This window comes from Mangifera indica, chromosome 16 (assembly GCF_011075055.1).
Source record: "Mangifera indica cultivar Alphonso chromosome 16, CATAS_Mindica_2.1, whole genome shotgun sequence".
NCBI classification, from domain to species: Eukaryota; Viridiplantae; Streptophyta; class Magnoliopsida; order Sapindales; family Anacardiaceae; genus Mangifera; species Mangifera indica.
The window spans coordinates 12,909,659-12,932,938 of record NC_058152.1 but is presented as its reverse complement, the minus strand read 5'-3'; the positions used below and the strand labels follow the sequence as shown (position 1 = coordinate 12,932,938).

The 23,280-nt window shown below is 32.8% G+C and overlaps 5 protein-coding genes across 9 annotated transcripts; 1 reads left to right on the top strand and 4 right to left on the bottom strand.

The window, feature by feature from the left end:
* The first annotated feature begins 918 nt into the window (after nucleotides 1–918).
* Nucleotides 919–5,710, top strand: LOC123199494 (regulation of nuclear pre-mRNA domain-containing protein 2-like). Of its 4 annotated transcripts, none has more exons than XM_044614526.1 (8): nucleotides 919–1,418; nucleotides 2,154–2,401; nucleotides 2,648–2,812; nucleotides 2,919–3,075; nucleotides 3,231–3,373; nucleotides 3,484–3,519; nucleotides 4,037–4,816; nucleotides 5,404–5,710. In XM_044614526.1, exons 1-7 carry the CDS (start codon nucleotides 1,343–1,345, stop codon nucleotides 4,790–4,792), a joined length of 1,581 nt encoding a protein of 526 aa, XP_044470461.1. In that variant the 5' UTR covers nucleotides 919–1,342; the 3' UTR covers nucleotides 4,793–4,816; nucleotides 5,404–5,710. The 4 variants fall into 4 exon arrangements, with proteins under 4 accessions (XP_044470461.1, XP_044470459.1, XP_044470460.1 ...); XM_044614525.1 differs by lacking the exon at nucleotides 5,404–5,710 and adding an exon at nucleotides 4,904–5,192 and having other exon boundaries at nucleotides 920–1,418; XM_044614524.1 differs by lacking the exon at nucleotides 5,404–5,710 and having other exon boundaries at nucleotides 4,037–5,192.
* LOC123199496 (short-chain dehydrogenase RED1-like) lies at nucleotides 5,177–7,036 on the bottom strand. The gene is made up of 3 exons (XM_044614528.1): nucleotides 6,632–7,036; nucleotides 5,813–5,972; nucleotides 5,177–5,515 (listed from the first exon to the last, which is right to left on the bottom strand). Exons 1-3 carry the CDS (start codon nucleotides 6,969–6,971, stop codon nucleotides 5,179–5,181), a joined length of 837 nt encoding a protein of 278 aa, XP_044470463.1. The 5' UTR covers nucleotides 6,972–7,036; the 3' UTR covers nucleotides 5,177–5,178.
* Nucleotides 7,037–9,385: 2,349 nt separating this feature from the next.
* Nucleotides 9,386–11,099, bottom strand: LOC123199767 (NADPH-dependent 1-acyldihydroxyacetone phosphate reductase-like). The gene is made up of 3 exons (XM_044614818.1): nucleotides 10,760–11,099; nucleotides 10,532–10,691; nucleotides 9,386–9,806 (listed from the first exon to the last, which is right to left on the bottom strand). Exons 1-3 carry the CDS (start codon nucleotides 11,097–11,099, stop codon nucleotides 9,470–9,472), a joined length of 837 nt encoding a protein of 278 aa, XP_044470753.1. The 3' UTR covers nucleotides 9,386–9,469.
* A 1,818-nt stretch (nucleotides 11,100–12,917) lies between these two features.
* LOC123199724 (NADPH-dependent 1-acyldihydroxyacetone phosphate reductase-like) lies at nucleotides 12,918–14,680 on the bottom strand. The gene is made up of 3 exons (XM_044614775.1): nucleotides 14,330–14,680; nucleotides 14,102–14,261; nucleotides 12,918–13,372 (listed from the first exon to the last, which is right to left on the bottom strand). The coding sequence occupies exons 1-3, from the start codon at nucleotides 14,667–14,669 to the stop codon at nucleotides 13,036–13,038; spliced, it is 837 nt and encodes a 278-aa protein (XP_044470710.1). The 5' UTR covers nucleotides 14,670–14,680; the 3' UTR covers nucleotides 12,918–13,035.
* Nucleotides 14,681–18,654: 3,974 nt separating this feature from the next.
* Nucleotides 18,655–21,680, bottom strand: LOC123198815 (short-chain dehydrogenase RED1-like). 2 transcript variants are annotated; one of them, XM_044613600.1, is made up of 4 exons: nucleotides 21,556–21,680; nucleotides 20,752–21,133; nucleotides 20,383–20,542; nucleotides 18,655–19,146 (listed from the first exon to the last, which is right to left on the bottom strand). In XM_044613600.1, the coding sequence occupies exons 1-4, from the start codon at nucleotides 21,586–21,588 to the stop codon at nucleotides 18,810–18,812; spliced, it is 912 nt and encodes a 303-aa protein (XP_044469535.1). In that variant the 5' UTR covers nucleotides 21,589–21,680; the 3' UTR covers nucleotides 18,655–18,809. The 2 variants fall into 2 exon arrangements, with proteins under 2 accessions (XP_044469535.1, XP_044469536.1); XM_044613601.1 differs by having other exon boundaries at nucleotides 20,752–21,100; nucleotides 21,556–21,669.
* Between the last annotated feature and the right edge of the window lie 1,600 nt (nucleotides 21,681–23,280).

Sequence of the window (23,280 nt, the reverse complement as noted above, 5' to 3'; positions counted from 1 at the left end):
TAGGATTTTCGGTTTTTATGATTTTGAGTTTGTTTGTGACCGGGCTAGACTTTTTTGATATGTAATTTTCAAATTTGATATTTGTAATTATAATATGTTTTTAGACACGTTTTACGATATAATTATGAAATTTTTAATCGATTTTTCGGTTTTCTTGTTCATAAGCTATTTGAACGTGTAGTTTTTGAAATTCAGATATATTTTTTTAGATTTTCGAGTAATTTTTTTATTATTGACATTTTAGGGTATTTCAATATATCAATTTTTTCATAATATGTTATTTTCAATATAGTTTTCACAAATTGATTTTTTTGATTCGAATTTAGAAACATGAATTTCTTCTTTCCAAACGAACCCGTAATAATTGATATTAAATAAAAATGAGAGTGAAAGTAAGTATTTAAGTGATATAAGAAATATATGTAATGAGAGTGAGAGAGTTTATATAAATAAAATGAGGGGAGGGGTAATTTTGGTATTTTAAAAAAAACTATAAGCATTTTTACTTGAAAATAGTGAATTTGGGCATTTTTACTTAATAGAGGGTATTTTGACCATTTTTTATAATTTCCCTTTTATAAAATTAAGTTAAAGAGAAAAAAAAGAAATTAATTTTTATTTATTTAAATAAAAATCTCTAAATAATAATTTTATCCCTAATTATAATAATTAAAACTAAGAGATTAATGAATATTTAAGTTTTTGAAAGTTAAAAGAGCCACTTTGGATTTTTGCTGCTCCTTTTTTGGCCATAAAATTATGGATTTTTTTCCTCTCACGATCCTTATTTTTATAAGATTTCACTTTAAATTTGTTTTACAAATATTTTAATTTCTGCAAAAAAAAATTCACTTTAAACCTTCTATTTTGACGGTGCGCATTGTTCGCCTGGCGCCTTTTAGACAAATGTGCTCTTTCTCTCATAATTTGCGCCAAATGTCCAAAACGCTTTCTCTATCCGAACTGGACTTCTAAGTTCGAAGCTTAAACGGAAAGCTCTTTTGCTCTTCGTCAAACCCATTTTTAGGGTTCTTAATTTGTTAAAAACTTTCCCATTTCACTAAAACGTTGCCGTTTTGTTCTATTTATTTCACTGGTTTGGACTTTTTGGGGGTTTCTTTGTCACATGCAGTCGAGTGTTTCTCTTTATCCCAGTGCTGGCTTTGTCATCGAAGTTTGTTCTTTATCATTCTTGGGGTTTAAAAATCCAAACTTTGATCAGTTTGGTTAGGGTTTTTGGAATTTCAGATTCTGGGTTGGTTCAATTGGGTATTTAATTTTTGAAATTACAAGCTGTTTTGGGGTTTAAATTACGGTTTCCAAGTGGGTTTCGATTTGTGGGATGAATAGTTTGTTCAGTGAACAGATACTCGCAGAGAAGCTCTCCAAGCTCAACAGCACCCAACAGTGTATTGAAAGTATCCTTTTTATTTCTTTTTTTTAAATTTGTTTTAATGAGAATAATTAGTTTGTTTTCTTGCTTATTGTTTTATTAACGAGCTTTTTTCTTTTTCAGTCCTTTGTATGCTTAGTATGTGTAGTTAAACTGAGAACTTATTTGTTTGTTGTTTTCTATTAGTTAACGTAACAAATTTCTGAAATATTGATGCTTTATAGGAATGTGCTCGAGGAGGTATTGTAATTGCCGATTTTGCCATATGTAGTGGTCAGTACTAATTGCAGCAAATTCTTACTTCTATGGCTGGTAGAGGTTAATTTGCAGACAAAAGGATAGGCAATTAATTTGGAATGTAATTGTGGAGCAAAAATGAGACTTTGTTGGTTATTTAAGACTGAGATTTTTATGTTTGATGTCATATATACATTCATGCAATCCTCAAAGGTCTTTACTTTCCTGGTGGGAAATTTGGAAGGTGTACTTTTCATTTCTGAATTCAGTGAAAAATGAAATTAGGAATGAATGAGAATGGCTTTTTCTTGTTCATGTTTATTGTTTGGATTGTGTGGTCTTGAATGGAGATTGTACATATACTGCTCCTTTTATGGTGTTGATGAGTAATAAATTGTGCGATTTAGATGTTGTTGAGGATTTGCATGCGCACTAGAATAGTGAGAAGCTAAATGAAGTTGCAGTTGCATGTTAATATTGGTTGTGTTTCTGTGTCGTAGGTTGCCTTAACTTATTTACATAGCATTGTCACACTGGTGTATATTTCACCGTGGCAAAGCAGAACTAGTGGTTAAGACATGGGATAAACAATTTCACAGTTCTTCAATGGTTCAGAAAGTCCCCCTTTTGTATCTTGCAAATGACATCCTACAGAACAGTAAGCGTAAAGGAAATGAATTTGTCACTGAGTTTTGGAAAGTCCTTCCCTCAGCTCTCAAAGATGTTGTTGAGAAAGGGGATGAGCATGGAAAGAAGGTTGTCTCTAGATTGGTAAGTTTCTTAGTATTGAGCACTGATGACATAGTTCCTTTTTAAACCAATGAATCCATCAATTGCCTTTTCAAACCAATGAATCCATCAATTGCCTTTTCAAACCAGGGTGGTTTAGTTTAGTAGTATTCTATAGTTTAGATGGTGGTGAATACATGAGAAAGTTTAAGGTTTATTATTGTTAAAAAACGGTGAACATATTACTTTTGTTGGAAATCTGTTTATCTGTATTTACCTAATTGATAGGTTAATATATGGGAAGAAAGGAGAGTCTTTGGGTCCCATGCCCGAAGCCTGAAAGACGTTATGCTTGCTGCTGGGGATGTGCCTCCTCCACCCTTGGAGTTTAGTGGCAAAAAGCGTTCACGCTTGGTCAGAATTGTGAAACGAGATTCACGATCCATTAGAACAGTAAGAACAGTGCCAATTTGTTTTCTCTCTCTGTTTTTTTTCCTATTATTATGTTGATGCTATCATGTTATTGGCTTACTTTTCTTCTTATCTCTTTGGACATCAGAAATTGTCTATTGGGGGTGCTGCTGAAAAAATAGTGTCAGCATATCACTTGGTGCTCAGTGAACGTCCCAGCGAAGAGGAAGAGATGGCTAAATGCAAGTCAGGGGTTCATCGTGTGAGAAAGATGGAGAAAGATGTTGATATTGCCTGTACTATAGGTAAGCCATTAATGATACATGGTCAATATTTATGTTTTAGTTTTGAAAAAATATTTAGCATCTCCGTCTTTAATTTTCTTCATTTGTAGACGCCTAAAACTTCTGCTATTATTCTCACAATATTGGTTGTCTAAAATGTATTTTCTTTTCCTCAGACAAAGACCCAAAGCGGAAAACCTTGGCCACTGAACTCGAGGAGGAAGAAAATCTTTTGAAACAATGTATTGAGAAACTTAAATCAGTTGAAGCTAGAAGAGTAGCACTCATATCTCAGTTAAAAGAGGCTCTGCATGAGGAGGTAAGGGATCATCTTATAAGAGAAAAAATGTTAAAGAACTTTGCCATGTAATGACTTGTGACAGTAGAAATTTTGCTATTTTATGTTCTTACTTTTTAAATGTATTTCAGGAATCTGAACTGGAGAATCTTCGAACTCAGATGCAGGTATGTACCTTTGGCTAAATAGCTTATACAGATTTATGTTGTTCCAGTATCCACTGCATGTAGTATGAACTTTTGGGTGGGAAATAGCTTGTCACTGAGTAACTCCATGGTTACATACTAGTGAAACTTCGTCTTCTGTAAATCTGTAAAGTCTGTCTCTCTTGAGGTTGATTAAGTCATGGAAGAATGTGGGAGACATGTAGAACTTTGAAATGCAAAGTTACAGTATCACACAGCCTTCTAAACTGTGGGGTTCTGGTTAAACACTAATCATGCGTCAACTTAAGTAATAAATTATTGGCTGAAGCCTGAAGCTTGATAATCTGTTATCTTTCTAAAGTTGAATTTGGTTCCAGTTACAGTAGTCAATTTGTTTTGAAGTTTCCTGACGCTTGATTGCCAGTGAAATATTGCTATATAATTGTTAAAACCTGTTATTTTTTGATTCAAATACTAGGCTTACTGCTATGGCTCAGAGAAAGATTATCTAAATGTTTGTTTTGATGTATTAATCTAGGTAGCTCAGGCTCAGACAGAGGAGGCCTGCAACATGCGAATGCGACTCAATGATGAAGATTATGTATCGAATCCATCTGCTACGACTACCCCATCAGTTGATGTGAATGCGAAAGCAGGACAAACACCAAAGAGGACTGCTGCAGCTATTGCAGCTGAAGTTGCGGACAAACTTACAGCTTCTAGCTCCTCACAAATGATCATGCACTCTGTTCTCTCAACATTTGCTGCCGAAGAAGCGAAAAATGCTGGCCTGGTAAAGGCTTCTACATCATCAAATTCATTCACACCCATACCTGTCAATTCAGTGGCTGATACGATATCAAAATCTGAGAAGCCTATGCCGGTTTCGGATCCCAGCATGTTTTTGCCATCTCAGTTGCTTACTGCTCTTCCTAATCATTCATATCAAACAGTTTTGGTACCCCAACCAACTCTGCCGAACCAAACCTCAACCTCACAAGCTCAATATCACATGCTTTCTAACCCACCTTCCCAGCAATATTTGCAGCCACCAGGAGGGATCATGACCCCATACGGGTACAGCAGCATCAGGCCCATGCCAGCAGGACCACCACCACCAGCCCATATGGTGAGCCCGATGGTTCCTTTGACTCATCAACCAATTCCATTGGCACAGCAACCAGCACCTATGAATCAGCAGATACCTGTATTAACTCAGCAGCCCCCGGCACCTCCTAGTTTCAGGCCACTGCAGCGGCCGGGAATGTATTACAGTCATCCTCCCCATTCCTAATGATATTTATTTCTGGCAAGTTAGGTCAGTGAAATCTTTCTGAATTTTTTTTACTGGTAGAATCTGTTTTCTGGAGAGTTGAAAATTTGTTTGTGCAAATTGTTTTTGCAGAGGTGAAAATACATAGATGTTGGATAATAATCCTTCAAATATTTTTTCAAAGAGCAGCCGAAAATTATAAGCAGTGGATAAGAAAGAACTAGTGTAATATTATTGATTTTTTAGATATTTTTTCTGATTTGTAAAGACAAAATAGTTCACGCGGTTTCAGATTTTAGAGAAGGAAAAAAAAAAAAAAGAAAATATATTGTTCAAACTTGTACATTCCAAGTTAAGCACACACAAACAAGATGAAGCACATTGTTGAGGCCTAATACAGAAATCTTTTAACCTTTCATGATCCTCTTTGCAATGAAATCTTTAAACCAATTGGGCATATGGTATATGATTGCCATGATAGTGGAGAATTGTCCAGTGGTAAACCAAGCTGGTGGATTATCCTTCAACAAGACAGCCACAGTGTCCCTTGCAAACACTTCTGCAGGGGTTGATTTTGGTGTCTGTGAAAGGTATGCTCTCTCCTTGATAATGTCTTCAAATGGCTTGTACAGATTCCATTCAGGCATCTTGCTGTAGTTGGCAACGGCCGAGTTTGCTATGTTGGACTTGATAGCCCCAGGGACAACAAGGGTGACATGAATCCCGAAATGTCGAAGTTCTAATCTGCATTAGACATCAATAATATTATCAGTGGCATTTGATTGTGAAACCTCTTGTACAACCCTAAGCAATATCCTAGCAGTTGAATGGCTTATCAAGAGTAAAATTGTGTGTATAAATATTCCTTACTAACTCATTTGTGCAATTTGAAGTGAGAGATAAAGAAAATAATCACATGGCAAATCAGATTCCACATCAGTTTTTTATAAAGATTTTCTTTTTTTAGGTAAGTATTTTTTTCATAAATAAGTTTATAAAAAATGTCTGTATATGTAATTTTATTATCATTGAAGAAAATACCTCAAGGTGTCAGTCATGGAATGAATGGTAGCTTTGCTTGCACCATAAACAGCAGCCCATGGTGTAGGCATTGCAACACTAATACTTCCTGTGTTTACAATCTTCCCCTTTTTCCTTGCAGCCATGTGAGGAACAACAGCTTGAATCATCCTTAAGGCACCTGTTAGTCAATCAGTACACATTAAATATTATATGGGAAACACCAAATACAGTAAGCAGATGATAATGATGCAAATTAATCTCAATCTCATGAGTTAAACTATCTCTAATTAGTTAGACCTTAAAACCCAATTCGCGTTTAAAAGAAAGAACCATATAAACTAGAAATATTACATGTTCTAACAAAATGGGTATTAATAGGTATTATCAGTTATATGTTATCATATGATTAAATAATTTAATTGTTTAATTAATCTCTAATTTAAGATAATGACATGCTAACCATTAGTATACATTAGTACACATTTTGCCAGATTCAATCTGATTTGAGCAAAGTGTAGGGCTAGCTCCGATTTGAGCTCAAATTAAATTTATAATATCTAGCTCAAGCTTGTTCAAGTTGGTATATAATATCATCCAAAGATTTTCAATAGGATAAACATTATCATTATAGAGATAAACAGTAACACTGACAAGATAAACAGTATTACCAAATGATCAAACGAACCAATTTTAAACAAAATTATCGAGTTCCAAATCAAGATCCACACGTTTGAGCTAAACTAGCTTTAATTAGATCCACCTCAAGTACATGAACTACCAAATAGCTTAACTAGCACCGAATTTAAAGAAATAAGAGAACAGTATTACTATAGTTACCGTAAATATTGGTGTCGAAAGTCTGCTGCACAGCTGACAAAGGAAGCTCAGCAAGAGGGCCAACACACTGAACTCCAGCATTGTTAACCAAAATATCAATTCTTCCAAACTTTTCAATGACATTGGCCACACAGTTCTTCACACTTTCATCTGAAACAACATCAAGTTCATGCAGAAAGAACCTGGAATCATGCTCCAGATCTTTCATGCTTCTTTTTGACCTAGCTGTGGCCACAACATGGCACCCCTTTGAAGCAAACTCAAGAGCCAATGCGTGGCCTAGTCCTCCATGAGAACACCCTGTGATCAACACAACTGGCTTATTATCTTGAAGCTCCATTGAAATGGGTTGATTTAGGGAGAAGGGTTTCTGAGTTTTGTGTTGAAAGAGAGAGATAGATGAAGGTTTGTATTTAAAGGAAAGTGGATGAAGAGTTGCTTCAGGAGTCAACTTTGTACTGTCAAATTTATGTATATAGAAATGTAAAATACAGCTTGAAAGATTCTGAGAAATCCATCAGTTTAGATCATTAACGTGTATTGGATTGTTTTAACTTATTGATTCGTCTTTCACGTTTCAAATATTCAAATCCCTCCACATTTCCATTGAGTTGGATATTGTTTTTGATAGAATCCTTTCAGAATTGGTATAAGAACAATAATAAAACTATGTGCACATATTTTTAACATTCAGTCAGATACATAAATGATGTGTCAATATGTGATTAAGTGATTTTAAATTAAGAATAAAGTAATACTCAATCATATGATAACAAATATCTAATCATACATTCAAAAGTGTATATATATAGTATTAGGACTAGTTCAATTCAAATTGAGTATGAATAAGATCTAATTTAAGATCAGTTTAAATATAAAAAAGTTAGTTTGAGATTGGCAAGATGATATTCAAAATTAGTTTAAAAATAATTTAACTTGAACTCAGAGTCAATTCAATGTGCAACTATAGAGAACATAACTTGAATTGGGTCTTTGGGTCAAATCGATTCAAATCCTATGAGTTGTTGAAAAGTTGTGAAGAAATTCATTTTTTCCAATAACTTTTCTTTTTGTCTGACTTCTTTTATAATGGTTTGAATATAAAAAAGTTAGTTTGAAATTAATAAGATGATATTCAAATTTAGTTTGAAAATAATTTAACTTAAACTTATTGTCAATTCGATGTGCAACTATAGAGAACATAACTTGAACTAAGTCTTTGGGTAGAATCGATTCAAATCCTATGAGTTGTTGGAAAGTTGTCAAGAAATTCATTTTCTCCGATAACTTTTCCTTTTGTCTGACTTCTTTTATAATGGTTTGAATATAAAAAAGTTAATTTGAGATTGACAAGGTGATATTCGAAATTAGTTTAAAAATAATTTAATTTGAACTCAAAGTCAATTCGATGTACAACTATAGAGAATATAACTTGAACTGGGTCTTTGGGTCAAATCGATTTGAATCCTATGAGTCGTTGAAAAGTCATCAAGAAATTCTTTTTCTCCGATAATTTTTCTTTTTCTCTGACTTTTTTTATAACTATTTTTTTTTTCATCTTTAATTACTTTTTTTCTTTTTATTTGATGTTTTCTATAATTTTTCCAGTAATCTCATTGTCAGCTTGAATTAGAGTTTCTGAAATCGAGTTACACTTGAATTAACCTATATTTAGTCTTGGCTCAGTTCAAATCCACTGCTAGTTCCTATGTGGATTCTGGAATACATTTTAGGTTTTAAAACAATATTCCATATTACAAGACAAATCACCACTGTGGGTTTTCCTTGGAATGATATAAATAATATTAGTTTTATGTTAAGTAAGAGGCACTCTTATATAATTAATTAATGTTAAATAAAATCTAAGATTGCTTTATAATGACAATAATAATTGAAATGTTACACATTTCACATTTTAAAATAGGATAATGGAACATGCAAAGTTGTTGAGATATTAACCTTTTTTTAAATTATTATCTTGTGTATGTGGCAGATTCGATATGGCTAGAAAATCAATTACAAATACAATTTTTTTATTAATTTATTTATACACATTGATGGGTTGCGATTAAGTGATTTGATTATTTATTTTAATTTCAAATTAATTATTTAATATATAATAACACATCAGTTTATTTATATACATTAATACTTCATCATTTGTATATTAAATATTATGAAAGAAGTATATGATAGACTGTCGGCAAGATCAACTGATCAAATATTGACTTAATTGTGGTTTTATAAATAATCTCTAAGCAAAATCACGTATAGCTTTTGAGTAATTATATCTAGAGGTGGATTTGAGCAAACCAAACTTAAGCTTGTATCCGTTTGAGTTCAGTTCAGTTTGAAAAAAATCAAGTTAAATTAGAGTAATTCAAATTCGATTTAGCTTGAAAGAGTCATATTCAAACCTGGACTCAAACTCAACAAATTCTCTTTAAATTAGTTTGACTTCAATTTAATTTGAATTTAACTATAAGAAAACCCAAACTGAGTGTTTTGGAAAATAAAGTAAACTAAGATTAAGAGCTCAAATTGAGAGAACAAATAAATATCTCTACTTCATCTTGTAATATTCTTCATTTATACGAAGTTTTTCACCATCGTTTGCTAGTGATTTTTTCCGCATTGCGTTTTCTACGTAATTGGTGGTATTCCCAGCCTGAATTGAGTATTCGTGCATTTTGCTGTTTGTTTTTGTTTTATCTCTATGAGCAAATAAAAATTTTGACACATGTAAACACATCATTGGATGGACATGGACCATATAAATGAGTGTCATTCTGCAAGCTTTCAAGAAGAAAGACATGAACCTAACAAGCAACAATGAACTCAGCATTTCAGTGTTTTCTTTACAATAAAATCTTGAACAAAGACAGGCATATGGTACAAGATTGCCATGAGGGTGGAGTAAGGACCAGAGGAGAACCAAGCTGGGGGGTTCTTCTTCATCACCGCCGCCACCATATCCTTGGCAAACACCTCTGCAGGGATCCTCTTTAATGTTCTGTAAAAATATGCTCTCTCTTGAATAATTTCTTCAAATGGCTTGTATAGCTTCCATTCAGGCCTTTGGTTGTAGCTAGAAATGCAAGACTTTCCTATGTTGGATGTTATTGCCCCAGGGACAACATTGACCACTTCAATTCCAAAATGACCTAGTTCTAATCTGCATAAGAAATTAATATTTTTAAAAGAATTAATTTATGTTCAAAAGTGAGCATTACAATCTCATCTATGACTTTCATGTGATTGGGTTGATATTAAAAATTCCTTGTCGAATTTGAATAAGAGCTAAACGTTTTGGATTAATATAAACTTATTATTTTCCTCTTCCTTGTAGGGTTTATTAAAAGCAAATTTGTAAGGCCAGTATAAGCCAAAATAAATAATATCTTATGATTTTAAATGACTTATTATGTGTAAATTAATATAGCATTAACAGTAACATTATTTGTGAGGATATTTCTAGATACTCTTCAAGCCCTTAGACTAGAAGGTTGTATTGATGTCAAAAGTTTTATATTGAACAGGAGTTAAGGGTTTCAGGTTAATATAAACCTATTTTCTCCCTCACAAAGAGTCTTTTAAAAGCAAAACTATCTTCCCAAGCCGCTTGACTGGAGGGTTGTGTTACTGTCAAAAGTTTAACATTGAACAAAAGTCAAAGGTCTTAAATCAATATATATAAACCCATTTTCTCCCTCACAAGATGCATTTTAGAGGTAAAATCATCTCCTAGGCCCCTTGACGGAAAAGTTGGAGCTGAGACCTTTGAGTCAACATAAACAGATTGTGCCTTTTAAGATTTAAACTATGAGATCAACAAAGACCAAAATAGACAATATTTCACGACTTTACATGACTTATTGATAACATTTATGATACACAAACCTCAAAGTATCAGTGAGTGAATGAAGAGCACATTTATTTGCAACATAAACACCATTCCAGGGTGCAGGGAGGTATGCACTAGCACTTCCCACGTTCACAATCTTTCCCTTCTTTTTAGATGCCATGTGAGGAAAAACAGCTTGAACCATTCTTACAGGACCTAAAAATGGTGAGAAAAAAAGCATTAAACTGTAATTTATTAACCAAAAGAAGCAAAATTATACTTACCATAAACATTTGTATTGAAACCTAGCTCTATTTCTGATAATGGAAGCTCAACCAGGGGGCCAATACATGGAACTCCAGCATTGTTAACCAATACATCAATTCTTCCGAACTTTGCAACTACATTTTTCACACAGTTCTTCACACTTTCATCTGAAACAACATCAAGTTCATGCAGAAAGAACCCGGAATCATGCTCCAGATCTTTCATGCTTCTTTTTGACCTTGCTGTGGCCACAACATGGCACCCTTTTGAAGCAAACTCAAGAGCCAATGCGTGGCCTATTCCTCCCTGAGAACATCCTGTGATCAACACAACTGGCTTATTATCTTGAAGTTCCATTGAAATGGGTTGATTTAGGGAGAAGGGTTTCTGAGTTTTGTGTTGAAAGAGAGAGATAGATGAAGTTTTGTATTTAAAGGAAAGTGGGTGAAGAGTTGCTTCAGGAGTCAACTTTGTACGGTCAAATTTATGTACATAGAAATGTAAAATACAGCTTGAAAGATTCTGAGAAATCCATCAGTTTAGATCATTAACGTGTATTGGATTGTTTTAACTTATTGATTCGTCTTTCACGTTCCCCCACACTCCCCCACCCCCCCAATTTCCCTTGAGTTGGATGTTGTTTTTGATGGAATCGTTTTGGAATTGGTATAAGAACAATAATAAAATTATGTGTACATATTTTGAGCATTCAGTCGGGTATATAGATGTTAAGGATAAAGTAATACTCAATCATACGATAACAAATATATAATTATATATTCAAAAGTGTATATATATAATATTAGGACTAGTTCAATTCAAATTGAGTCTACATAAGGTCTAATTTAATATTAGTTTAAATATAAAAAAGTTAGTTTGACATTGACAAAATGATATTTGAATTCAGTTTGAAAATAATTTAACTTGAACTCAGAGTCAATTTGATGTGCAACTATAGAGAACATATCTGAACTGGGTCTTTATCGATTCAAATCCTATGAGTCATTGAGAAGTCATCAAGAAATTTATTTTCTCCGTTGACTTTTCTTTTTCTCCAACTTCTTTTATAATGAATTTTCTTCTTTTTCATTTTTAATTCCCTTTTTTTTTTTTATTTGATGTTTTCTAACAATTTTTCTAGAAATTTTATTGTCAGCTCGAATTAGACTTTCTAAAGTCAAGCCAAACTTGAATTAACATCTATTTAGTCTTATCTCAATTCAAATCCACTGCTAGTTGCTATGTGAATTTTGGAATGCATTTTAGGTTATAAAACAATATTCTTTATTACAAGACATGTTCACAACTTGTATTTCCATTTTAGAAAGAATCACGACTGTGGGTTTTCCTTGGAATGATATAAATAATATTAGTTTCATGTTAAGTAAGAGGTACTCTTATATAATTAATTAATGTTAAATAAAATCTAAGATTGCTTTTTAATTACAATAATAATTGAAATGTTACACATTTCACATTTTAAAATAGGACAATGGAACATGCAAAGTTGTTGATATATTAACTTATTTTTTTAATTATTATCTTGTGTATGCGGCAGATTCCATGTGGCTAAAAAATTAATTATAAATAAATATTTTTTATTAATTTATTTCTACACATCGGTGTGTGGTGATTAAGTGATTTGATTATATATTTTAATTTAAAATTAATTATTTAATTATATAATAACAAAGCGATTTATTCATATATATTAATATTTCTTCATTTCTATATTAATGAAAGAAATATATAATAGATTGCTGGCAAGATCATCTAATCAAATATTGACTTATTTGTGGTTTTATAAATAATCTCAAAGCAAAATTATGTATAGCTTTCGAGTAATTATATCTAGAGGTAGATTAAAGCAAGCCAAACTTGAGCTTGTATCAGTTCGAGTATGATTCAGTTTAAAAAAATCAAGTTTGAATTAGAGTAGTTTAAATTCGATTCAGCTTTAAAGAGTCAAGTTCAAACCTCGACTCAAGCTCAATAAATTTTCTTCAAATTTGTTTGAATTCGGTTCAATTTAAAAGGAGTTTAACTTGAATTTAACTACAAACATGCTCAGACTGAGTGTATTGGAAAATAAAGTGAACTAAGATTAAGAGCCTAAAAAGAGTACTCATGCGTTTTGCTGTTTGTTTTTGTTTTATCTCTATGAACAAATAAAAATTTTGACACATGTAAACGCAGGGATATTATTTCATTTGATGGACATGGACCATATAAATGAGTGTCATTCTGCAAGCTTTCAAGAAGAAAGGCATGAACCTAACAAGCAACAATGAACTCAGCATTTCACTGTTTTCTTTACAATAAAATCTTGAACAAAGACAGGCATATGGTACAAGATTGCCATGAGGGTGGAGTAAGGACCAGAGGAGAACCAAGCTGGGGGGTTCTTCTTCATCACCGCCGCCACCATATCCTTGGCAAACACTTCTGCAGGGATCCTCTTTAATGTTCTGTAAAAATATGCTCTCTCTTGAATGATTTCTTCAAATGGCTTGTATAGCTTCCATTCAGGCCTTTGGTTGTAGCTAGAAATGCAAGACTTCCCTATGTTGGATGTTATTGCCCCAGGGACAACATTGACCACTTCAATTCCAAAATGACCTAGTTCTAATCAGGATAAGAAATTAATAATTTTAAAAAAATTAATTTATGTTCAAAAGTGAGCATTACAATCTCATCTATGACTTTCATGTGATTGGATTGATATTAAAAATTCCTTGTCAAATTTGAATGAGAGCTAAACATTTTGGATTAAGATAAACTTATTATTTTCCTCATTCTTGTAAAGGGTTTATTAAAAGCAAATTTGTAAGGCCAGTATAAATCAAAATAAATAATATCTTATGACTTTAAATGACTTATTATGTGTAAATTAATATAACATTAACAGTAACATTATCTGTGGGGATATTTCTAGATACTCTTCAAGCCCTTAGACTGGAAGGTTGTATTGGTGTCAAAAGTCTTATATTGAACATGAGTTAAAGGTTTCAGGTTAATATAAACTTATTTTCTCCCTCACAAAGAGTCTTTTAAAAGCAAAACTATCTTCCCAGGCTCCCTGATTGGAGGGTCGTATTACTGTCAAAAGCCTAACACTGAACAAAAGTTAAAGGTCTTAAATCAATATATATATAAACCCATATTCTCCTTTGCAAGACACATTTTAGAGGTAAAACCATCTCCTAGGCCCCTTGACTGAAAGGTCAGAGCTGAGACCTTTAAGTCAATATAAATAGATTGTGTCTTTTAAGATTTAATCCATAGGATCAACAAAGACCAAAATAGACAATATTTTGCGATTTTACATGACCTATTGATAACATTTATGATACACAAACCTCAAAGTATCAGTGAGTGAATGAAGAGCACATTTATTTGCAACATAAACACCATTCCAGGGTGCAGGGAGGTATGCACTAGCACTTCCCATGTTCACAATCTTTCCCTTCTTTTTAGATGCCATGTGAGGAAAAACAGCTTGAACCATTCTTACAGGACCTATAAATGGTGAGAAAAAAAGCATTAAACTGTAATTTATTAACCAAAAGAAGCAAAATTATACTTACCATAAACATTTGTATTGAAACCTAGCTCCATTGCTGATAATGGAAGCTCAACCAGAGGGCCAATACATGGAACTCCAGCATTGTTAACCAATACATCAATTCTTCCGAACTTTGCAACTACATTTTTCACACAGTTCTTCACACTTTCATCTGAACATACATCAAGTTCCTGCAGAAAGAACCTGGGATCTTGTTCAAGATCTTGCATGGTTCTTTTTTTCCTACTTGTGGCTACAACATGGCATTGTTTTGAAGCAAACTCGCAAGCCAATGCATGGCCTATTCCGCCCTGAGAACAGCCGGTGATTAACACAACTGGCTTCTCATCTTGAAGCTCCATTGAAATGGGTTAGTGTGAGTTTTGAGTTGGATTGAAGAAAATTTAATAGAGGAAGTTGCAGTTAGTTGTCCAGCGACAGTTAGAGGGCGCATCAGGTCAGAAGGACGCGTGTAAGGATTGCTTTAGCCAATTTCGATGTCAATAATGCATGAGCATGCAGTTTTGAATATTTAATTAAATACTCAGATTGTGTGTCATCATATCATTAGATGATTTTAAATTAAAGATAAAGTAACATTCAATCACATAATATTATATAATCTAAGTATTCAATTAAACATTTAAAATTAAGTATACATAACATTGTTGTTTAAAGGTAGTTAGACTAAAGAAAAAATTTACATCATTTTATTATTAACACCAATCGAGCCACAAATAGCTCACAAGTGGCTCATGGCTCAGTTCATTTACAGCCTAATATAAACATTATAAAGAGAACAAAATGTTAGAGAGAGAAGAAACACAACAACCTAACATACACAGGGATTTGAACCTAGAACTTGATTCGATCTAGATTGAGTTGGAATATCAATCCAAGATCAATGAGCTAAGAATCAAACTCAGCTCAATAATACTGTATTGTATTATTTTGATCAACATATTTTAAAGTTTTCAAGAAGAAACACATGTATTTTGTGGAACCACATGTTGAAAGTTTACAAGAACAAACACATGAATTTTGAAGAAATTAGGCAGATTCGATAAGATGAAATAGAAAAGCCCTTACCATACAAAATTCAACCTTTCATTGTTTTTCTTACAATAAAATTATTTACAAAAAGGGGCATATGGTATAGACCTAGTCACGGTTCATGAACCAGCGGTTTCGGTTCAAAACCATCGGTTCACGGTTCAAAAAAATAGGAACCTTAAACCGAAACCATTACAAGATGGTTCATAACTAGTTTAGAACCGATGGTTCTGATTCATGGCCCCGGTTTAGATCGACATTGAACCGTCGGTTCTGATTAATGGTCCTGATTTATTTTTTAATTAATAATTATAATAATTAAAAATAAAAAAAATCTTGTGATAAAAAATCTTCTAGAAATTGATCTTCATCCACATTTGACGTAGATGAATATTGATCAAATCTCCTATCACCTAAATAATTTTCACTACTTGTCATTTTTTGATAATTAATTATGAAAGATAATGGGAAAAATAATAATAATTGATAATAAATAAAATTAATTATAGATATAAATTCTATAATTAATTATGAAATTGTATAATAGAAAAATAATAATAATTAAATTATATAAATTGAAATTGAAATTGATAAAAATAAAGAGAGAATTTAATTGAATTTCAGAGAATTTGAGTGAAAGATTGTGAGAGTATTAAGAATTGAGAGAATGAAAAATGAAAATAAATAAATGAGAGAGTTAAAAGATTGAGAGAGTATTTATAAGTAAAATTTTATATAAAAAAAAAATTAAAGGCCTAACGACCATATTGTAATTGCAAAAACATTTGCATGCAAATAAAGTTTTTTAAATTTAAAAAATAAAAAAATTTAATGATTTTTATTTAAATTTAATAAATTAAAAAAAATCAATTATTGAACCGTCAGTTCATGAACCGGCCATGAATTAGTGGTTCGACGGTTCCAAAAAAGCAAAATCAGAATCGAACCGTCAGAATTCGATTCCAATTCCAATTTCGGTTTTACACGGTCTGATTCACGGGCCAAACTAGCCCATGGCCAAGACTAATATGGTATAGGATCATCACGATGGATGAATATTGATCGGAGGAGGATCATGCCGGAGAGTTTTTCTTTGTCACTGTCGCCATGATAGCCTTTGTGAATACTTTTTTAGGGAAGGATTTTGATGTTTGATTAAACTTTGCTCTCTCTTTGATAGCTTCTTCATACGTGAAGGGAAGGATAATATGATTAATTTAACTTTTATAAACCTTTGTCATGATTTTTTTGGTTAAGGTTTTATTTGATTTTGAGTGTAAAAGTGGAATTGATGTTTCTAAACAGTACTTTGAGTAACATTTTGAAAACATACCAGAAGTGTTATTGGTTAAAAATGAGTATGATAAAATCAACCTTCTAGATACAACTGGATATAATGGACAATAGACAACCATTAGTTGAAATTTCTATTCGAAACCTTAAAGACTTGGACCAACGATCAAATGATTTCAAATCTATAAAAAATTATTTTTTGATTATCAAAGAAAGTCGGTTTGAATCTTACATTGCAACACTTTCATAACATTTATCTAGTGAAAACTAGGGGTGGATTCGAAGCGAGCTTGTTCGGGTTCGAAATGAGCTTTGCTGGAATGAGCCCGAGCTTGAGCTTGCCTTGAACGAGCCCGAGCCCAAACATGAGCCTGAATTTTAAGCAAAAAACGAATACAAACCCGAATACGAACACCAGTTAAGTGAGCCGAGCACTCAAATAAAAAAACATTTAACTTAGAACAAACGACACCGTTTGTTATTTGAAATACGAGCCCAAAACGAACCCGAGCCCGAACACACAAACCCGAGCTAAGTGCGAGCCGAACCTAACACTAAAATTATAAAACGAGCCAAATATGAATATGTGTTTAGAGAGCTCAGCGAGCTCGAGCTTGGGCTCACTGAAAACGAGCCGAAAATGAGTTGGGCCTTGTTCGGGCTCGACTTGGCTCGTATTTAGCCCTAGTGAAAACATTAGCTTTTACATAAGGGAAAAAGACTATTTCCCACCCAATTTTTAGCCTGATCTCAAAAGTATACCCACGTTTGATGAAAAACCCAAACACCTAGGGTTAGATTCAAGTCGAATCGAGCTTGAGCTCAACTTGACTTAATAATAATATAGCTCGAGCTCGTTATGCTTGAGCTTGAGTTTGGTTCAGCTCGTTTCGAATTCGAGTATTCGTTATTAAAAATAACGTCGTTTTAATACATATTAGTCAAAACGGTGTTGTTTTGTATCAAAAATTTTAATTTACAAACTTTGACAGTTAAGCTTGAGCTCGAGCTAACTTAGAGCTAGCTCGTTTCGAGCCGAGCTTGAGCTCAAACGGGCTCAGCTCAAATCCAACCCTACAAAAATCCACCTATCTCTAAATCGCCATTAAATTCTCCGTTAAATAGAGGGGTAAAACTATTATTTTACTGTTTACATTCTAGTTATATAATTTTATCGCATTTTCCCCCTCCGATTTTAAAAATTAACTTTTACGCCCATCCCTGAACTTTGAAAAGTGACTTTCACCCCACCAAATCTCTAATTTTTTTTCACTTTCCCTCCGACCACCAATAATGACATGGCTGGAGGGAGAGTGACGAGGGTTGTCTAGATCTGGACGACGGAGCGTCGTCCATTCTCTGGTCGACGAAACATCGTCCAAATTGGCTTCCTCGTCATCCAGATTTTGATGACGGTTGTCCTTCTTGGACGACGATCATTGTCCAGAGGTCATCGTCGTCCAGAGGTGGTCGACCTCTACTTCTCCGCCGTTGCCTGAAAAAGTGGTTGCATTTCATGGGGGAAAAATGAATTTTTTAAAACTTAATTCAGGGGAAAAATGTTAGTCTTTCAAATTAAACAGGAAAAAATGAGATAAAATTTTAATTATTTAATGTTATTGATAAAATGATGAATTTACCTCTTAACCCTAACAGAAAATATGTGGATGAGTCTAAACAAATTAAACTTTGAGTGGATATTTGAGTTTTTCATCAGAAGTAGGTATACTTTTGAGATAAGACTAAAACTTGAGTGGAAAATAGTCTTTTTCCCTTTACATAAATGAAATATCTCAAATATAGGCATGACTCCATCCTTTTAAGTCATGGGTCAAGTCCAAGAGAAAATGGATGGTTGAAATGAGTTTTTTACCTTAAAATAAAAAAATTAGTATTTGAGAAGGAAGAAAAAGAGGGAGTTGAGAGGCGGAGAAAATACAAATAGAACACTAGAAATTATCGTTCCTGAACTACATAAAAATTAAAAAAAAAGAGTAAGAATACTTTAAATATAAACATTTGATTAATAGATCGAATCACATAAAAATTCAATCATCACATCTATATATTTGACTCGTCTTCTTTTCGTCTCTGTATTTATTACACACGTGTACCTGACTTATTCGAGTTTTTATAAACTCTAATAGTTGCTATCATCAGCCTTTCATTGCTTTCCTTGCAATAAAATCTCTAACAAAGAGGGGCATATGGTACAAGATTGCAGCAACGGTTGAATATCGGCCGGAGGAGAACCAAGATGGGGGATTGTTCTTCATCACCGCGGCAACAGCATCTTTTGCGAACACATCTGCAGGGGTCATTTTCGATGTTTCCGAATAGCTTCCGATCTCTTTAATTCTTTCTTCGAATGGCTTGTAGAGCTTCAATTCTGGCATTTGGTTGTAGTTGGAATGGGCAGACTTTAGTATGTTGGATGTTACAGTCCCAGGGACGATGTTGATCACGTCAATTCCGAAATGCCTTAGTTCCAATCTGCATTAGTTTTTTATTTAAAAATCCTTTTAAAACTCATTATTTCATAATCAGTTTTAAAATTTTCACTTTCCCAAATGGTCTACCGAAGTGTTTATTTATTGAATTACATAAAATCTCAAAGTTGGGGTAAATTTGAGTGGAATCAAGCTTAGATTAGAGTCAATTCGAACTTAGTTTGAATTCATAAAGTTCAGTTCAAATTGGTTTGAATTAGTAAGAGAAGTCGTCTAAAAATATTGGATTTAATCCACTTATGATAAGTTGACTTGACTTATGCCGGTTTACTTAACTGCCCATAACAGTTAAGGGCAGCTGGAACTGTATTTAAAGTCCCAAAAACTGTCGCTCCAACTCCCAGCATACGCAAACCAAAAAAAAACTTTGTCTTCTTCTTAGAGTTTCTGGCTATAGAACCATATATACAGAAAGCTACAGTACAGAAAAATAAATTGTGTGCTGCAATCTGGCGAGCAGATTGCACTTAAGAGTTTATTACAATGCATTTATTAAGAATAACATACTATTTTCAATCCAAAAAATAATAAATTGATTTAAAGATTTAACAAAAATTTGGGTATGTTTACTGCAATTAATTGATTTACAGAAGTAGCATGTTTTTCTAACAAAAAACTTCGAAAAAGAAGAAAAAGGGATAATAGAGATTAAAAAGAAGAAATAAAATGAGATGAATTTGCTGATGACTTCTAAGAAACTCAATAGATTCTAGTTGGATTCAATTTGAACTCAAATTAGGTTTATTCTAACTTAAATTTGGTATATTTCTAACAAAACACCAAATCGAGACCAACTTGGCTTGACTCAGATGCAACTCTATCTCAACAACCTATTTATCGAGATTACATTTTTATCGGTAGGTTTAAAGAGATTGTTTGAGAGTGTATATTTAGGGATGGATTCTAGCAAAGTTGAGTCTGAATAAGGCCAACTCAAGTTTGACTCAGATCCATAATGATAAATTTGAGCTCCAAATGGTGCACAACAATACGGAAATGAAGCATAATTGCGCACAATAATAGAGAAAAAAAGAATAATAGCGAGAGAAAGAAAAAAAGTTGCCAGCGATACAAACTGCAACACTGACATCAATCTCGAGCTAAACTTGACGAACTAATTCTTCTTTAGTTTGAGCTCGATTCGGCTTGATTCCACCCTAAGTATATTCATTCAATAACCAGATAACGCATGAAAAAGTAACTTTCTTTTCATACAAACCTCAAGGTATCGGTGAGTGAATGAAGAGTAGATTTAGTTGCAGCATAAGTACCGGACCACGGTGAAGGGAGGGCTGCGATAATACTTCCAACATTTGCAATCTTTCCCTTTCTCCTAGCCGCCATGTGAGGAACAACAGCTTGAATCATCCTCATGGGACCTGAATATTGTCAGTAAACATGAAATTTGATTATCAGGAAAGGCAAATTCAGATCCAGAAGTGCATAGACCTCATGCCATGTATTACCTGGTGCAGTAGTTGCAGATCTAGTTACTATATTCAAAGTTTGGGATATACCTATCTGGCCAAGCTGGGCTGGGTTCCCAGTCATAAAAAAGAAAGTTTAGATCCAGATATACCATCCTTACCATAAATATTAGTGTTGAAAGTTTGCTCCATAGCTGATAAAGGAAGCTCAGCAAGAGGGCCAAAACACTGGACTCCAGCATTGTTAATCAGAATATCGATTCTTCCAAACTTTTCAATGACATTTGTCACGCAATTATTGACACTCTGATCTGAACAAACATCAAGTTCTTGCAGAAAGAATCTGTAATCGTTTTCCAGATCCTGCATGGATTTTTTTGACCTACTTGTGGCCACAACATGACACCGTTTTGAGGCAAACTCAAGTGCCAATGCATGGCCTATTCCTCCCTGAGAACACCCTGTGATCAACACTACTGGCTTCTCATCTATAAGCTCCATTGAAATTGGCTGTTTTGCAGGGGAGGGTTTTTTAGTTTTGTGCTGAAAGAAAGAGAATTGAAGGTTGAATTTAAAGAAGAAATAGAATCTTCTTCTGATTTGAACTACAAAAATTTTGAAGATTGAATAATGCCTGTTTTTATGCCTAATAAAAGTTATATTTAATTAGCTGAGATATAAGGTGAGTTGAGGGTAAGGTGCTCTACACAACCAAAGCTCACCTCTTAGAAATGGAGGGAAGCCAAATAACTACAAAAAGTTAGTTTAACAAAGCAACCAAAAAAACATCCTAATATTCTTCTCTTGAAGATCTATCACCGTTCCTATGATGATAGAGTTCAAGAAGAGAACATAAAGAGCTATACAAGATTCAAGCGCTAAATGCAAACAAATTAGCAAGCTTGAGAGCAAAAAAGACCAAAACAAGCAAAAAGGCAATAGAATGAAAGAGTGAACAATATTACCAGAGAGAAAAATGAGATGAGCTTGATCCGCATTATTAACTTAAAGTTTCAACTTAAGTTTAACTCTTTTAAACTAAATAATAGATTCGAACCCAACCAACTGGGTTCAAATCCACCCTAGCTATTTTTGATCTTTTAATGGACCACCAATGCATTACCAGAGTTGCTTCTTTAAGTGTCAACTTTCAACTGTCACTTGATTTAAGAATGCATTAAATTATTAATTATCAATTTACACATTTCACATTTTAAAAATCTGTATTGAACGTTGATAGTATTTTTATATATTCGGAAATGGAACATGCACAATTATTTTGATTTTTCACCTTGGTTTTTGTATTGTTCATGTGATATGGCTGATACAATGTGTTTTATATGAGAACAAATCCTTTTGATTCTTTGAAGAAAATTTAAAGAAGGTACATTTTTCATTGATTTTTTTCATGGCCTATTTGGCTATTCCTATCACACTAATCATATATAATAAAACTATATATACTCAGTTTAAAATATTTGAGTGAATACGTAAATGAAGTATTATCATGTAAATAAGTTATTTGAATTAATGATAAAATAATATTTAATTATATTATAATATATTATCTTAATAAATAATTAAATATTTAAAATTGAGTATATATAATATCACCCCATCATATAATATAATAATTTTATAAGTTCCAAAAATAGTGCTGTACAATATGGCCGAAATTGGTAGGTTGAAAGCTTAATATTCTAGATGAAAGACCCAATTACAAGCCCAATCTCTGTTTCCTGTTTTGAGAGATAAAAGCAAAAGGGGGAGTATTAACAAGCATAAACAGTTTGGTATATCATTATGTAATTAAATAATTAAATAAATTATTTTATTTTAAATTTTAAATTATTTAATTATATGACAACAAATGAGTTTTTTGGTATTTGTTAGTACACAATCGGTTGTATATATAGTAAATAATATATTAATTCAATTAAAATCACATCAAATAATTTGCTTCCTTGTCTAAATCCATGACCAAATTGATTATTCACAAATCTTGCATTTGTTGTGTGGAAGCGAAATGAAGGTGTTTACAGCTAAATTCAAATTAAGCCGAAGTCAAATATATGTTGACTCGAGTTCGATTTGAATCATTATAATCAATTCAAACTAACTAAAGTTTGAATTGGTTAGAAATATTATTGAAAGGTCATTAGTGAAACAGATAATATTATCCGTCAGATTAATAGAATTATCAACGGAATAAATAATGTAGGATAAATAATATCACTGCAAGATAAATAATATTAACATCATTGAAAAATGGTTCAAAGCAAACTTAAATCAAGTTAGTAGATAGAAACTTCAACTCAAATACTCAAACCGAATACTAATTCAAACTAAACTGGCACTATACCTATATAACAAGATTGATCTTTATCTCAAATTCGAAAATGCATAGTTGCGATATGCATTAGATGTAAGTTTTAAGAATAATCTAATGAGAATATTATATGGGTATATAATATATTAATTATCATAATTAGATTTTAAGTCATTTAAAAATTGGAGCCCAATGTATTAAAGTGATTAAATTTTCAACCCTTAAAATGTAACATTAATGTAAAACCCAGGTGGAGCTAGACGACGATTTTTCGGTTGTCCCAAGTAAATTGATAAGCTAGCCAAGTTAACAAGAGTTAAACCTTGTTTTTGACTCAGTCATATGAAAACCCAGTTAATTC

Excerpts from the sequence above, each read along its gene's own strand:
- LOC123199767 (XM_044614818.1), bottom strand. The coding sequence starts at position 11,099 with ATGGAACTTCAAGATAATAAGCCAGTTGTGTTGATCACAGGATGTTCT. Across the intron at positions 10,692-10,759 it reads TTTCAATACAAATGTTTATG|GTCCTGTAAGAATGGTTCAA; the intron begins GTAAGTATAATT and ends CACCATTTTTAG. Across the intron at positions 9,807-10,531 it reads TCACTCACTGATACTTTGAG|ATTAGAACTAGGTCATTTTG; the intron begins GTTTGTGTATCA and ends TTTCTTATGCAG.
- LOC123199494 (XM_044614526.1), top strand. The coding sequence starts at position 1,343 with ATGAATAGTTTGTTCAGTGAACAGATACTCGCAGAGAAGCTCTCCAAG. Across the intron at positions 1,419-2,153 it reads CACCCAACAGTGTATTGAAA|CATTGTCACACTGGTGTATA; the intron begins GTATCCTTTTTA and ends TTATTTACATAG. Across the intron at positions 2,402-2,647 it reads AGAAGGTTGTCTCTAGATTG|GTTAATATATGGGAAGAAAG; the intron begins GTAAGTTTCTTA and ends CCTAATTGATAG.
- LOC123199724 (XM_044614775.1), bottom strand. The coding sequence starts at position 14,669 with ATGGAGCTTCAAGATGAGAAGCCAGTTGTGTTAATCACCGGCTGTTCT. Across the intron at positions 14,262-14,329 it reads TTTCAATACAAATGTTTATG|GTCCTGTAAGAATGGTTCAA; the intron begins GTAAGTATAATT and ends CACCATTTATAG. Across the intron at positions 13,373-14,101 it reads TCACTCACTGATACTTTGAG|ATTAGAACTAGGTCATTTTG; the intron begins GTTTGTGTATCA and ends TTTCTTATCCTG.
- LOC123198815 (XM_044613600.1), bottom strand. The coding sequence starts at position 21,588 with ATGCGGATCAAGCTCATCTCATTTTTCTCTCTG. Across the intron at positions 20,543-20,751 it reads TTTCAACACTAATATTTATG|GTCCCATGAGGATGATTCAA; the intron begins GTAAGGATGGTA and ends GACAATATTCAG. Across the intron at positions 19,147-20,382 it reads TCACTCACCGATACCTTGAG|ATTGGAACTAAGGCATTTCG; the intron begins GTTTGTATGAAA and ends AAACTAATGCAG.
- LOC123199496 (XM_044614528.1), bottom strand. The coding sequence starts at position 6,971 with ATGGAGCTTCAAGATAATAAGCCAGTTGTGTTGATCACAGGGTGTTCT. Across the intron at positions 5,973-6,631 it reads TTTCGACACCAATATTTACG|GTGCCTTAAGGATGATTCAA; the intron begins GTAACTATAGTA and ends ATTGACTAACAG. Across the intron at positions 5,516-5,812 it reads TCCATGACTGACACCTTGAG|ATTAGAACTTCGACATTTCG; the intron begins GTATTTTCTTCA and ends TGTCTAATGCAG.